The 17,096-nt window shown below is 41.9% G+C and overlaps 1 protein-coding gene across 1 annotated transcript in view; it reads right to left on the reverse strand.

The window, feature by feature from the left end:
- The window catches only part of NBAS (NBAS subunit of NRZ tethering complex), a 159,866-nt gene that overhangs the window by 125,364 nt on the left and 17,406 nt on the right, over positions 1–17,096 (reverse strand). The window contains exons 10-11 of the mRNA XM_081157251.1: positions 6,407–6,545; positions 397–465 (exon numbers count right to left, since the gene is read on the reverse strand). Of these exons, the coding sequence (XP_081013377.1) occupies positions 397–465; positions 6,407–6,545 (208 nt within the window). The remainder of the gene's footprint in view (positions 1–396; positions 466–6,406; positions 6,546–17,096) is intronic.

Raw genomic sequence — 17,096 nt, forward strand, 5'->3', positions numbered from 1 at the left:
GTTCTTGATCCCCTTGGTTTCATTTGATACTAGGATACCCATACTGTGAACGTATCATCACTCTTTAAGCATTTTGCTGTAGACATGTGTACTCATACAAACAAAGTAGAAATTATGGTGTAACGAATATCTATGGACCCAGCAACCAGCTTAAACAAATATCAACACTTCAAGCTTGTTTCATGAATCCTTTCCCAATCACCACAATGCCCTCAGAGATTCTTTTTTAATAGTAAAATACACAAATCTTCAGTGAACACCTCCATATGCCCACACAGTGTACAGCTAAGAGCAGATCGAGAGGGAAATCAGTAATACTCAAGGTTCATCCAACTTTGGCCTTAACGGTACGCTGGTGAAAATACTTGAGAAGCACAGGCTAAGCTTGTGAGTTACCTTTTCTTGTCCTGGGCGACTGTAGAACTTGACACTTAACATCCTTAATAACCCCAGTGTCTTTGGTACCTTGAGAATAAAGGCAGATCATACAAAGAAAGGTTAATGGAATGTTTCTCATTGTATAAAGTCCTCTTTACCATAAAGTGGAAACTACAGCAAATCTAGTATTTAAAGAAATGGTTAAGAAAATCGATAGGTGTCAGAGATATCGGTGAGACTGTTTTTACCTGGAAGAAAAAAAAATTTGTAAGATTTACCAAGTGGTAAATCTTACAAATATGCCCACAATCAGATTCTTTTTAAACATTTATAACAAGTCTAGTACAATCTATGCAAATTAGAATCTACTCCAAACTCTTCTCAAAGAGGCTGCTCCAGGTTATCATTCTATCCTAACATTATTATGGAAAAGGTGACAACTTCCAACAGAAATTTCAGTCATTAAGGAATTAGTTCTATACTTGGAAAATACCACAAAAATAATCATCATTTAAACCAGTATCTGAAATGGCACAAGATTATTTCTGTCTTTAGATTTAAGAAATATACTGATAAAGGCAGAGAGGGAGACAGGTGTAATTTTAAACAGAAAATAACAAGTGAGCTGCGGATGTGGAGAACTCAGAGTCCTCGCTCACTGTTGGCGGGAATGTAAAATGGTACAGCTGCTGTGGGAAAAGTATGGCAGTGCCTCAAAAAGTTAAACTTAGAAGTACCATGGGATGGGACCCAGCAACTCCACCTAAGTATATACCCAAAAGAATCAAATATATGTATTCAAACAAATACTTGTACATGAATGTTCACAGCAATTCTATTCACAATAGTCAAAAAGTGGAAACAACTCAAATGCCCATGAACTAAGGATAAACAAATACAGTATATCTATACAGTGGAATAGTATTTGGTCATAAAAGGACTGAAGCACTGATACATGCTACAACTTGGATGAGCCCTGAAAATATTATGCTAAATGAAAGAAGCCAGATACAAATGACCATCTTGCATGATTCCATTTGTATGAAACATTACGAATAGGTAAATCCATAAAAACAGAAAGCAGTGGCTGCCAGGGTCTGGAGGAAGGGAGAATTGGGAGTAACAGTCTAATGGGTATGAGCTTTCCTCTTGGGGTAATGAAAATGTCTTGAAACCAGATAGCTGATGGTTGTACAAAATTGTGAATGTACTAAATGCCACTGAATTGTATACTTTAAAATGGTTAATGGTTAATATTATGTTATGTGAATTTTACTTAATTTAAAAGAAAAAGGCAAGGGGGGTGGGGGTACTGTTTTGTTGAAGTTAAATTTTTTCCTATTGGAACTACATAGCTGAAGACATAAGTGAGAACCTAACTCCCCATAATTTCTCCAACAAGCAAAAACAAGAAGGCAAAAATAATTCTACATAAAAACCATGCCTGCAGCTCAACTTGAAGACTGAGGACAGCCAATCTTCAAAGTAACTGTAAGTAGAAAGAGAAAATAATCACCAAATCCCAGGGTGTCATCTCCACTTGCTCTTGTCATGTCCCCACAACCACCACCCAGGCCTGGTGGTAAGCAAAAGCAGACTGAAAAAATACTGCAGGGCCCAGTGAGAACAGACAAGGAAAACTAACAAAGGGGGCCTTAGACCCCCTTTCAAATTTATAATCCAAAAAAAAGGTCGAAGAAAACAGAAAAAGATCTGAATCTATACAATGAAAGAGCCAATGGGTACTTAGAAAAATTAACCCAAAATAACCAACTCTAAGAAATATCCTCGGAAAGCTATTAGAGTGCAAAAATAAAGAGAATCCTCAAGCAAAATGGCCAAACAACATAGAACCACAATTTAACTTCATCAGACTTTTCAAATTCTATACACAATACAAAGTAACAATATACAAGTGTGTGTTTTTAAAGGTCAATTTAAAAAAAAAGAAAAATCAAGGATTTTATATCCAGACATGTTTTTCTTCAGATCCAGGCTATGAAAAACAATTCTGAACATATAAGAACTTAAGAAACTCTTCACCTCTGAGCCTTTCTCAAAACGTCTACTAGCAGATAATTTCATCTAATCAAGAGATGACTGAGAGAAGTTCAGCAAAGGAAGTGACAGTGAGCACTCTGGAATATGTAAACGGACAGCTAAGACTGAGAAGAGGTGAGGCTAAAGGTAGAAACTAATGCATAAATATTTTGTGTTTTGACAAAGTGGAAATAACACAACTAAAAAAGGGAAAAGAAAGCGATGGAAAAGAGGAAAATAAACAAATTTTTATATAAGCAATTAGTAGGAATTAAAGAATGTCAGTGAAACTGATAAACTGGGGCAATAAGATAGTTTCAGTGGAATGATAAAGGTAAATACCCGTTCAAGTGAATTCAAGAGAGCCTGGAAAGAGAGGAAGTGGAAAGGACAGACAACCCCTGAACATGCTGAAGAAAGGAAAATAAACAGGGTGGTAGCAGGATCTAGTGGGGTTTAAACCCCAAAACCTAAACCAAAGAGTTTCTACAAAGAGAACAATAAAAGCATGTTGTACGCTGATAAATCTAACAGCAAAACTGATGCTGTAGGAAAAACATCCTTTCCTTCGATAAGCAAGCATGAGGTCTAGTGGATTAAATGGAAGGGCTGGCGGTAGCTGGTGGGAGGACAGTCATCAGCGCTAACAGGACAGACAGACACAGGCACAGATGCAGGCAGGTGGTGAGAGCTGGTGGAAATACTCTTCTCATCACTTCCACTTGCTCGGGGCAATAGAATTTCTCAGGGTAACAGGATTCCAAAAAGCTGTACTCTTTCCACAACATTCTATACCAGAAAAACAGCACCAACAAGAAACAGTCAGTTTTGTCCCCTTTACATACTTTTAAAAAATATATTTATCTTAAAAATAGAAATAGGTAATAGTTGACACTGTAGGTTTTTTACGATTTATCAAGTACATTCGGCACATATTACCTCACTTGATCCTGGCAAAAGCCTTAAAATACAATGGCAAGTAATGAGCTGGAATTCCAACCCCAGGCTTCCCACTCCCGAGCCTGGTTCTTTCCTGCCTCCCAGTAACTGAATCTAGCCTGGTATCTGTTACAGCTTATTGACCTTAGCTCTGGACACAGCTGCACTCTCCAGTAAGTAAAGCCCTGAGGGCTGCTACCTTTACATTCTATTACCTGGAGCAGTGATTTGATGCTGAACAAACAAATAAAACTATCACACAGATGACACTAACATTAATTTGGAAACTTTGGTCAATGCATATATTGAATTTTGCATAGTCTGTTTTACAACCTGGCAGCCTTGCAAGAGACTAGAATATATGTCAGCCTCATTTTTGAGTCAATATCCACCCAACACAATAGCAACCTTAAACACAATGAGAGGAGGTTCCATGAGGACAATGTCTCCACCGGACAAAAGGAACTAATCCTATTAATTAGAATGACTGAGGTAGGGGAAGGCTACCAAGAATGACAGTAAGTTTAGCTGCAAGGCACGTTTAAAAGCCACCAATGTAATTAAAATATGCTTGCAGCAACTCAAGAAGTTAATCATACAGCAGAGCATTCAACCGGCAATTCGATATTTTCCCCCTTATTCAGCGCACCAGCAACTTTCTTTTAAAAGACTCCCAGTACCAGAGCTTCAGGGCAGAGCGGGGAGAAGCCCACAGAGCAGAGTGGATCCCATGCTTCGGGAAGGCACAGAGTGAAGCATGGGCAGTGGAGGGAGGGCCTCCGAGAAGCTGAGCAGGTCAGAGGACATGGTGACCTTCCTTCCCCCAGACCGTGCTCTCCCAGATGGGCCTCGCAGCTGGGCCTCGCAGCTGACCTACTCCATCTCTCCCTGTGCCCGCCACCTCCTATCTCCTTTTATTCCCCTAGCCTCTAATTTTGACAAATCCCATGGCAACTGAAAAGTTAAAATGGTTAGATAATGAAACAGGAGGACACCTCTCACCTGAGTTCATCAATTGTTAACCTTTTGCCACACTGGCTTTATCTGTGCATACGCATCCTTTTTAAAATTATTTTTTGACTGAACCATTGAAAAATAAGCTGCAGACATCACACTTAGATTCAAAAGATGGAATTGTTCAAAGTCACTCCAAGTCCTGCCCTGATATAGTTCACAATCAAAACTGCAAGCTGGGCATGAATTAAATCAGAGAAACATGACTAAATTCCTGCAAATAGAAATAATATGTCCAATATGTACAAGCAACTCCAACCTTTTTTACATAAATCATGGGATAATCATCAAGCATGAACTTGACAATGCCACTGATAGGCATGTAACCTCATGTGGGGAGTGGGGGAAGGCGCTAAGCAGGAACCAGAGGGCCTGGGTCCACCCTAATCCCCTGCTCTTAGTTCCGAAGATCTCACGGGGCCTTGGGCTCCATATCTATGGAACGGGGCTGATAATACTCAACCTGGACCTCTCACCGAGTCCTCTGAAGAGAATAAATGGGCGCTAGAATGAGTAGATGCATAATGAGTGGGAAGGAAAGCACAGGGCTCGGTAGTGGATATAAACTGGTCTACAATACAAACGGTTTTAAGGCCTGGTGCCAGATAAACCAGTGAGCAGACCTAAATAATTTTTAAAAACACACTTTGTTGGGTTAAATTTACAATCACATATTTCAATACATGTTAAAAGCTAAAGAAAAAATTAATGGAACCTTACTATAACTGCTTAAGATTTCTTTTCAAAAGTACCTCTTCGTTAGTTCCTTTTCAACTCCAAAACCATTAACCATTCATGGTTTTAGAGGATTATTTTGAAATGAACATTCTCTAAGAAAATAATGGGATAAATACCCTCCTTTGGAAGAAGTGGCATAACACAGTGAGGTTGTGTGGCACTTTGCCGTGCTGGTTCTTCCCTCACTGGAAACCACCTGGGTGCCCAGCACAGATCGGGCAGTGAGCTCGCACAGGGGTGTGATTTTGATCAGGTGCTTGCTTTCATGCGGTTTACACAAATGACCCACCATACACCCCACAGGGCAGCCAGGATGACTGGGCATTCACCAGTATCTAGCTGCTCTCACCTTTCTGGATGCGCAGATGCCCTCCCCAGCCCCCTGCAAGTAGGGGTCCCATGACACATTACAGTAAATGAGCTGGGGCAGACGTGGTGTCGGTCCTGGTGTAAGGCAGTAGGAAGCTCTGCCTTTTAGCCTTCCTTCCTCTCTGAGCCTAAAGCACCCGAGACAGCGGGGCCTCCAGGGACGGCAGCCCCACGGACCCTTCCATCTCCATGTGGAGCACGGTGTCCAGGGGCGTCCCGGTACCAGCAGCGGGCTTTGACACAAACAAGATACATTTGTATGTCGCAGCCGCAGAAATGGTGGGTTTTCCATCTGTCTATGTAACTGTCTGTCATTTCAGAGCGCAGCCTAGACTGACTAGTACAGCATCCAGGAGCGCCTGACACAAACAGAAGCTGCACCACAGGATGAATGAATGAGTGGTTAGGTGACGGCCAGGTAGACATGAAACACAACGGGAGTGTGCACCTCAGTGGCTAGGAGCTTAGACAGGGAACTTCTGCCAGTCTGTACCTAATTCTGCCACTTGCGAGCTGGGTGACCAGGCAAAGTTACTAAATAAACTACATGTCACTTTCCTCATCCACAGACTCAGGCCAATCACAACACCTACCTGCAAGGGCTAGTGATGATTAAATGAGCTAATACACATAACAGCACTCTGCGCAGCTATCAGCACATAAAAAGTACTTAAAAAATGATCGTGTCTAAACAAGTAAATGCAAGTAACAGGACTACGGTTAGGCTGCTTGTTTCTCTAATAATGGGAACAAGGCACACACCACATGCTTTAGATAAACCTGACACGTGAGAGAAGCACCAGGCTCTCACCAGCACTGTGTCACTTGCCTCACTCAGGACAGATGACTTCCTCCTCCTTACCCTACCAAGGGCAAGCGGTTCTGCCTGAGCCTATCAGCAACAAGAAAAGCCGGGCCTGATACTTACCGCAGCGACCCTGCCTCCACCACTCGTGACCTGCTTATAGTAAGGTGATCCCGAGAGAACTCTCCAGGCAGAAAGGCCGGAGCTAGAAGCCGTTGATGTGCTCACATCAGCACTTTCACATCCGCCAACCAGTAAGAGTCTAAGAGAAAAATAAAAATATAAAAAAGATAGCATCACAACAAAGAGAGCATAAAGGCACCTTCTCAAAGAACACTAAAGTCAAATGACTATACGCTAAACCTAAATAGTAAATATTTCAGAAGAAACAAGCAAGAGAAAAACAGGTTTTCAATTAGAATTTCACCTTCACTTCTGCACAGAAATCAAAAGGTAAAAGAAAACACTTCATAGGGCTCCTCAGAGTCGACACATGAAGAGATTGACTTCATAGGGCTCCTCAGAGTCGACACATGAAGAGATTGACCCAGTTCAATGGTCATGTTAACCAATGTTAACTCTTAAATGCTATATAATTATAAATATAAGTTCCTCATGATGTAACACCATGAGTTCTAAATACTGTCCCTTCAAGACCAGCAGAAGTGTACATTCAAGGTGGTCCGAAAGACCTGTACCGGTGGAGAAAGCAACAGCACCTGTCCCGTTACCTCGGCCCAGCTTGTGTGTAGGCAAAATAACGGCCCGTGAAAGATGCCCAAGGCCTTGTCCCTGGAACCTATAAATGTGCTGTTACAGGGATTTGAGGTTACTCATCAACAGACCTTCAAACAAGATTATCATGGATTATCCAGGTGGTCAAATGTGACCAAAGGGTATTTAAAAACCAAAGAGGAGGAAGCAGAGTCAGTGCCAGAGTGGTGTGACTGAGACCAGCCACAGCTGCCTTTATAGGTGGAGGGGGCCACGAGCCAAGGAAGCTGGGCAGCCTCTAGAGGCTGGAAAAGGTGAGAAAACAGATTCTCCCGGAGCCTCCAGAAAAGAACAGCCCTGCTGACCCCTTGATTTCAGCTCAGTGAGACACACTTCAGACTTCTCACCTCCAGAGTTGTAAGACAACAAACTGTTTTTCGTTTTTTCATTTGTTTGTTGTTTTAGAAAAGCATTTTTAAACTTTATTATTAACACTCAGGACATTAGAAATGTCCAGGTTTTTTTCAGTAGCATCTGAAGAACCACTTTTGTTCATAAATACAGTAGCCAGGAATACATATCCAATTCAGAATGCATAATAATGTTTATCCTGAATCCTTTCCAGCCAAAATAGTTTTAAGCCAATCTGTTAGAGCAAACATAGGAAACTAATATATACCTTGCTTCTTTCCCAGCCCCAGGACTCAGGTGACCTGTCAGACTCTAATTCTACCCACTGCTCTCTTCTCATTTCACCACTTACTTTCTAACATCTGTTCCTGAACTAAGCTAACAACAACCATTTAAAGACAACACACAAAAAAAACCCCTCATCTCTACCATATACTCTCAGATGTAAAATTCTCAAAACTACATAAAATCCTTCCAGGTTTAGCCATGGAGCTCAGCCCAATTCACAATCTCAAAACTCACAAAGTATGCACTTTACTCACAGAAACACAGCTGGGGTCGCCCCTCAAAGCCGTTTTCCTATGGCTTTTATATGTGGCTCTAACAAGTGTATATCCCAGCAAATTGGAAGCAACACATTTTAAGGATACAGCCTGAAGCAACCCATTTGGGCTGTTTCTACCTCAAGCCCATCCTCAGAGCGAACAGGTAATCAGCCCAGTTCACAAGGGCAACAGAGACTTGGTCCAAAGTCAAGCCCGCAGCACCAGCAGTACTTGCCTCAAGCATCCATTCTGCTCAAATGATTCTTTTACACCAAAATAATTTCCCAAGAAAAGGTATATTTACTGCAGATAGAACTGTATTATTCCCCTGGATCTAACTACCAATTGAAGAAAATACAGTTGATAAAAATAGTTTAAGCAGCACTACAAAGATGCAATCTAAACAATGGGAAATCTAAAAATCTAGACAGTGAGAAACTACAGAATAAAAGACCTGGTTTCCTCAGATCTAACTCACTCACTCTCTCCCTCTCTCTCTCCCTCTCTCTGCAGAGCAGGTGGATGAATTAAAAGAGAACACAGCCTGGATGTTTGATGACACTGACCAATTATTATTAATTATCTTCAAATATGACAATGGCTTATTAGAGTCCTTATTTTTTAGATATACAACTGAAATACTTAATGAAATAATATGCCTTTGGGGATTTACTTCAAAACGATCGAGGAGCAGGCAGGGGGAATAAGGACTGGGGATACAGATAAAATGAGATTAGTCGTGAACGGATCGTTAAACTGAATGACAGGCACAAAGGAGTCAGCGTTCGACACTATGAACGTGCTTCGGATTTTCCATAAAGAAATTTTTTTCCAGCCCAGCTGGGCGTGGCTCAGCGGTTGAGCATCGACCTAGGATCCAGGAGATAGGGGTTCGATTCCCGGTCAGGGCACATGCACAGGTTGCGGGCTGCAGCCGATCAACAACTCTCTCATCATTGATGTTTCTTTCTCTCTCTCCCTCTCCCTTCCTCTCTCTGAAATCAATAAAAATATATTTTTAAAAAAAAGAAATTTTCCAAAAGTCGACTTGTCAGGAAAAACTCCTCCGACTAAACAGAAACAGAACAGATAATTTTGAATATCTACATTGCCAAATTTAATCAGTGTTTTTTCCCAAACAGAAAACATGTCATGCATAAAACATATCTTTAAAAATCAGTAACATGTAATTATAATAGAAACAGTTTTTGAGAATTCAACATTCCCAAAGGCCAGGATAAAGCAGATCCTGATAACGAAAATAATTTTTGTCTGATGAATGTGCAACATATATATTTACACAACAGTGTAATTCTTGTCTCAAGGAATTGAGCATATTGTTTAATCTGCACTACTATAGAGGGGACAGATGTCATATCTAATTTTCAGATTAAAAAATATACAGCCCTAGCTGGTTTGGCTCAGTAGTTAGAGCGCCAGCCCCCAGACTGAACAGTCCCGGGTTCCATTCCGGCCAAGGGCACAAACCTCGGTTGCAGGTTCAATCCCTGGTCCCTCTTGGGGTGCATGTGGGAGGCAACCAATCGATGCGTCTCCCTTGCATCGATGTTTCGCTCCCTCTCTCCCTCTCTCTCTCTCCTTTCCACTCTCGGGAAAGCAATGGAAAAAATATCCTCATATGAGGATTAAAATTTTAAGTATATATATATTCATATAAAACTTTAAGTTGCCTGACTACTGAACTAAGATTTTAGATCTACCATCTGCTGATCTTGATACTACAAACACTTCCTCTCTATGAAATTCTCACAAATATCAAGGCCATGCAAAGATCAAATTAGCTACAATATGATAAGACCCAAACGAACAAAAGCGATTCAATACCTGCTTCCAAACAACTCCTCCCCCAATCATGACAGACTGAAGAGTAAGTGGAAAAAGAGGCAAAATAGGGAGCCAGTCACGTATTGTCCCCACCAGATGATACGGCAATTTGGGGGACACTGACACTCCAGCTACAAGGATGCACGTGTGCATATGTGGGTTTGAAGAGGGGGCACTGATCCTGTCCCCCCTTCCTTTCCTCAGGGGACCTTGGATGTGTACTCCCACACAGGAATGAAAATGAGCAGAGTCCAGGCCAGGCGAGAGGACAGGTCCACACAGACCGCCACTACTCAGGACCTCCTCAATGGCCTTTGAGTTGCGTACAAACACTGCCTCCAGGACAAATTAACTGCATGGAGGAAGAGGCCAAGGAAGGCTCTTCTGGCAACACCAGAAAAAAGTGTGTCCTTTAGACAACCTCCCAGACAGATGAGAGCATCCTGAGCCGAGAGAACATGACGTACAAGAGCACAGACGCCAGGGTGGAGAGGGTATGTGCAGAGAACAGTTAGAAAGGCAGTAAGCACTTCTGCCTGAATCAAGGCGAGCAGAAGGACAAGCAGGACCGAAAGTTCAAGGTTCTTATCAATACAAATGGTTCATTTTGCTCCTTCCTGGGCACTTACCACCTTCCACCCTCTGTACTGTGACAGTTATTTAAACCATGCCTCCATTACGTAACTTTGAGCCACCTGGCACAGAGGCTGTGTCTGTATCCTTTGCAGCATTTCCCAGGGTTGTTTCACTCCAGAAACATCCATCTGCAACCTCTGTGCAGAGAACTATAGGGGCACAGAAATAAATAAGACACCGTCCTTGTCCTTGGCTTAACCTCCCCAGGCTTCAGTTCTCCCACCTGAGAAATGAAGGAGCTGAGCCAATTGATGGATAAAACTCTTTTCTAGCTCTGACAGTCTAAGAGTCTAAAACTCAAAGCAGGAGCATAGGAATCAGATAACAAAAATACAGTGTGACTGACGGAGCGAAATTAGGCAGGGAGGAGTGGATTAAACGAGGAGTGGGGCAGAAGCTAGAGCAGGACGGGGTAGTCATAATGGGGCAGGCAAGGCCATCTGATGACGGGAGGTGGGGACAGAAAGCGGGCCCCTAAGCATCACGCATGTGTAACAAGGATGAACGAAACAGGACACTACAAGTTATTCCCAAGGATTACAAGTGGTTGATTAAGAAGGTTCTTCAATCTAATAATTGTTGGAAGAATCTGCCATCTAGTGGCTTAAATCTCCTTAAAGCCAAGGAAGGGAGTTGGAAATAATAGCGGGAGAGACACTGATACATTCTGTCCAACAACCAATATGCTTGTGGCCTGCAATCAGCAAGGAAGGAAAAGGGAAACAAGAACAAAAACTACAGGCCTCAATATTCAAATGTGCTTAAGACCATGCTTAGGCCAAAGGAAGGGCTCAAACCTTGTTGCCCTCTACTGTGAAGCTAGAAGCATTCCTCTCTTGGAATACTTGAAATGTTTCCAATTTTAATTCATTTTACGTTATCTTAAATATTCTTCACTATAAAAATCTTACTAACTCAATATTTTAAATTCTGCTTATGTTTATTAGATAAAGAGCTTATAAGAGGAAAGCATACATAATCATGACTATTTCCATCAAAGACTCAAACATTAAGTGTGTGTCAGAATCGCCTGGAGGGCTTGTGAAAACGCAGACCGCTGGGCCGCCCCTCCAGAGGTCCGACTCAGTGGGTCTAGGGAGGAGTCCCAGGGCCTGCGTTTCCCACGGTCTCCCCCAGCGGCTGACGCTGCTGTACAGGTACCACACTTTGAGACCCTAGCTTTACGTTACGCTGGAATCTATGAGCTGAGCTCCAGATGACACAGCTCACTACAGATCAAAACAGAAAGCCTCCCACTCCTGAGTCAACACATGCTCCATGGTAATCAAAGAAAATCGATTATACTGAACGGTCAGTTGTTACAACAAACCCATGTATTTTTCTTGGATGGAGAAAGCACTATTAGAGACTGCTTAGATCGGTAATAACATTTCATTTCCTGGCAATTTGATAATTAGGCATTTAAAATTGAGTGGTACCTGCTTATAAAGTCCTTAAAATATAATTTGGAATTTAGAATCAAGAGGTATAGGAAAACCTATAAAGTTCAACAATCCTCACTTTATACCTTCCAGCAAAATTTGGACCCATATTCAGACAGATGGTGAGATGGCATAGAACAGAGGTCAGCAAACATTTTCTGTAAAGGGTCAGATAAATATTTTAAACTTTGTGGGCCATATGGTCTCTTTCACAACTACTCATTTCTGTCATCATGCAAAAAAGCATACACAATATGGGGGGGGGGGAAAGTGTGGCTATGTTCTAATAAAATTTTATTTCTGAACACAGAAATTTGAACTTCATATAATTTTCATGGGTCATAAAATAGTCTTCATTTTTTTACAATTAAATACTCAGAAACCTAAGCATATACGTTCTTTTTTACAGGCAAAAGGAAAGAAACCATTATTTGTACAGTTGATCCTGGAAAATACATGGAGTTTGTATGATGCTGTCTTTTAAATGCCGTCTTTTAAAGGTTAAAAAAAAGTAAAATCTATTCTTAGCTTACCGGCCATACAAAACTGGGCAGATTTGACCCATGGGCAGCAGTTTGCCAACCCCTGGGACAGACACTGTCATTTCACCTAAGAAAGGTTTGAAAAAAACTGTTTCTGGCCTTTTATTCATACAGCTGTTCAACCTGAACTCTTAAATTTTCATTCTGCCAAAGTCAGGCTTTCATTCATTTACCCAACAAATATTTATTGAGCATCCCACTGGCCAGGCCCTGTTCTGAGTGCTGAAAATAGAGCTTCAAACAACAGATAAAGTTCCGGCTCTCATGGAGTTCACATTCCAAATCCGGACCACCACCTACTTTTGTAAATAAAGCTTTATTGGAACACGCTCACATGTGTTCATTTATGTATTTCTAAGGCTGCTTTCACACCACGATGGAAGAATTGAGTTATAACAGACCATCTGGCCCTTTACAGAAAAGGGTGCTGGCGTCTGGTCTGGCGCAAAGACACATGAAGGGCTGTGACAGGAGGCTGAGAAGTTAAAGGACCAAACTACAAGTGGCCTTTAACACTAAAGTAAGGAGCTGAATCTCTATCCCCATGGCTGAAGGCAACTGGAGATGAATTTTTCAGCTTCAGGCTTGTGCTTTAAGACCTGTATTACTTGCTGGACACACAACAGGAAACAAATTAGAGGAGGATCCGACAGGAAGCAGGGAACACACTTGATAGTAAATTGGATGAAAGTAATGAGTGTCTGAATTATAAGGGTGGCAGTAGGAATGGAGAGGAGATAAATCTGAGATGTATGAGAGAGGAATAAAAGTCTTAAAGACTCATAAAAATGATTTAAGAGAGTTATCCAAAGTGAATCTCAGGTTTGACCTGGTGCAAATGCGATATATCAAGATCTGGGAATACAGGAGAAAATGTAAGTTTGGAGGTAAAATATGGTTAATAGTTAGAATATAATGGTGGAGGTACTTGGGAGCATGCTATCCAAAAGAAGGTGTTCTGTGGGGGTGGGCCAATTGCTCTGTGGCCCAGGGGGGACTTACAGGACACAGGTTTGGGAGTTATCACTCATGCATTTAAGTGGTTAAAGGAGTTTGGTTAAAGTTGCCTGTAAAGAATGTATAGAGTAGGTAAGAGAAAAAAAATGCCAAAAGATTCCACTAAAAATTCTGCTAGAATTAATAATCAGGTTCAGCAAGGTTGTAGGATACAAGATCAATATACGTAAATCAACTATATTGCTACACACCAGCAATAAAAACTCGGGGGGGGGGGGGAGCTTAAGTATACACACACCCCTCACATGGCTGGGCAAGAGGAAAAAAGCACCCAGCTCTGCCACTGCACATCTGTCTCACACACTGGGCAGTTCCTGATGGGCTCAGACCTGGCTCCAAAGCACCCCTCAATCCAGTGTTCTGGGCAACCATAACCAATGAAGGCAGGCAACACCTAAAGTAAAATCTCTTCCTATCCCTCATTAGGGCAACTTCAAAAGAAAGGCTCTCTCCTCATTTTATTTAATCTCCCAAAGCCTTAGCACAAGGGCTCTCAAGGCAGGGAATGGGGGGATCAGAATCCCCTGTTGCAGCTTTTATCAAATCAGGTACTAGAAGCCCACCCACAACTACCTGATCAGCCTTCGAGAGCACAGCCTAGGTAAGCCTATTTTTTTTAATTCTCAGCAGGTGATTCTGTCATCCATACCTTGTTAAAAATCATTAGACTAGTTAAAAGAATGTCAATAAAAATACTAACAAAAGATTTCTTAGATGTCCTTACACCTGTTTCCTTCCCTCAACCCACAGCTGATGCCAATGGTCACCATTTAAAGACTCAATTCCCTCCCAGTCCTTGGGATAGACTTAAGCAACCCCACTGCAAAGGCACAATATGTCCAGCATCCACCTGTCTGGCCCATCCACCTATCACATTACCTTGCATCCTGGTTTCAGAATGGCCCAGGTTCTGAAACCAAATTATTGCCTTCTATTCCAATACCAGAGTTGAATTATTGAAGTGTTTCTCAAGCCTGTTCTTCTAAGAAAAACGTCTTGTCTTTGAATCCTAGCGCCCCTCCCTACTGAACACTGCTAACTGTTACCTGCCAGGTATCCCTGACAGTAGGTCTTTCCACAATGCCTAACAAACAAACTCCCTACTACAATCTTCCTCATAGATGCCAGCAGTCTACACGAGGCCTCCTTGGCATCTGAGCAGCTTGCTAAAATACCATCTACTCTCCCTCCAGTGCTAGCAAAGTGTGGTCCAAAAGAATGACCTGCCTTGAGGTTTCACAGCTAATAAGTAGCACAACCAAGAACAAATTCAGGTCTCCTGTCTCCTAATGCAGAACACCAAAAATACATTTTTTAAATTTTTCTGTCTATAAAACATAATGAAGCATCACTCCTTCATTCCTATAAAATAACTAAAGATTCAATAGCCTTCTTTCCCCTCTCTACTCCCAAGAGGGACCCACACGAGTAGCATCACACCAAGTGTAAGAAGAAAGTCGATCTGGCCCCAGTCATATCAAGTTGAACTGCCACCAAACACTCTAAAAGAAAGAGGGGTGGAGAGATCAACTGGTTGATTTACTAGATGAAAACAGATCACAGAATGTGGCCAAGACTTACTCCCTTGCCTTCTGGAAACAAAAACCTATGAAACACGCCCCAAAAACAATTAGTCTGTGGCACTCAGAAGTCCTTAATTCACATCTAAGGGCTTTTACCTCTGCCAAGACAATGCAGCCTTCTCCACAAACAACAGCTCTTCTTCATTTCTCTTCAAAACACCAGCCTGAATATGGAAAGAAGAATTTTCTCATGCTGGCGGGGTGAGAAATTGAGAGGCAAAATGAAAAACTCCTTTATATAAGGCCAACTCCATTACTGACATTCATACTTCTCAGGTGCAAGGCTGCACATTAATCTCTCAAATGCCAACAGACCCAGCACTGCCAAAGGCCAAGTGCTCACTCTCCCTGCAGTGGGAGGTAATCAGCAACGACTGTAACGACAATACTCGTTCCTTTCCAATCCTTCATAAAATTATTAATCTTATCTAAGTAGGGTTTATAAAAAAAATTATTATGTGATTTACACCCATCTGCTCCTCTGATTGTCAATATAGTGCATCTTTCCACATACCAGTGCCTCAGTTCTCCCAGGATACACACAACCTTAGGAACCAGAGAGAGAGACAGGCAATTTTATAGCAATGTAATGACTATGAAAGTCCACTGACGACCCTCCAAAATCATCTCATAGGTCTAGATGGAACATCCACCTCATCAGAGGACAACATTTGCCCATGCCCTTGGGTAAACCTTCCAGGTAGGGGACTCTCAGCACTATCTTCTCCACAAGATCAAACTTAAAGATTGGTGGAACCAATCTACACTTCCCTAGAGAAGGGAGCTGTATAAAGAAGAGACTGTGGCCCCTCTGTGTACTCTACTGCACCCCTCCCCATTCTACGTGAAGACTGCATCATGTCACCCAAGAGCTCCTTCACAGGCCAAACATTTTTTATCCCCCCTAAATACGAGCTATTTATTTGGAATACTCCCTTTATTGCAGGAATGTAAAAGATTCATGATTTAAAATGCTTAAGGTTTTCTTAGAGGAAATCAGAAACCCACGTGAGATGAGCAAACGAGAATGCATGAATCACAGCCCTCTAACACTCCAGCATGACCTTACTTAAAGGTGTTTCTCAGTCTCCCTAAAGAACAGCTTTCGATAGACTGTCCTATTCCACCTTCTGAGCTGTGCCCAGAACAGAAGGCCCTGCCGCAGGCCTGGGAGAATGCTATTCCCCAAGTACTCTCCGCCAGCGTAGTTTGTCATCTGATTGTAACCTACTTTAAGGCAATCTGAAACCATAGCTTAGTACTCCCTGTAAATGTTGTCTCAAGTTCTTTCTGGAGAATCTGTATTTGGCGTAAAACATGTTGACTCAGAGGAAAAAAAAAAAATCATCCCAATGCTTGGATCCCCCTTTGTACGGCCATGACATGCACTCATCAACAACAGTCCTTCCTCCGCCTGGAACCACGAGTACCTTCCTTACCATAACCCTGAGTGCCTTTCCTAAGAAGCTGTTAAATGAAGACCTGTTTGAAGGGTCGTGTTTTTCCCTTATTCACTTCCTTTATTTACTACAGTTTTACTAAGGTCTGATTTGCACTTCATAAAACCCAAAGGCATGAGCGATCTTTAGGGGCAGTGAAATATTCTGAAACTGACTGTAGTCATGGTTGAAAAACCACTGAATTATACACTTAAAATCAATTCTGAGATGCCAAGGATTCCGAGCATGGTGGCTTCTCAAAAGGGCCCAAGAAAGGAGGCATGTTTTCTACCCTTTGTCTTTGCTAAGATGTAAATTAGGGTCCAGAAGATGTTACCTTCAAACACTAATTATCAATGTGTAGTTACCAAGGAATGCTGAGATTCAAAATTGAATAAGTCAGCTTCTGCTTGTAGAAATGTGCAATGAAATTAGGAATAAAACCTTTTTTAAAAGCTGCATACTGTTGAAAGCAATGTCATTTAAAAATATGCACATAAAGTCTTGGTTTAACTGACTCACACTGAGTGAGTGCCCTTGTCCGTGACTACGTGACTCCCACACAGTCCTGTACATTCAGAGGGTAGACACTGCATCGGAATCTCCAGCACCAAGCACAGCGCCCGCCTGTGCGCACAG

This window comes from Miniopterus schreibersii, assembly GCF_964146895.1.
Source record: "Miniopterus schreibersii genome assembly, chromosome: 13".
Lineage (NCBI taxonomy): Eukaryota > Metazoa > Chordata > Mammalia > Chiroptera > Miniopteridae > Miniopterus > Miniopterus schreibersii.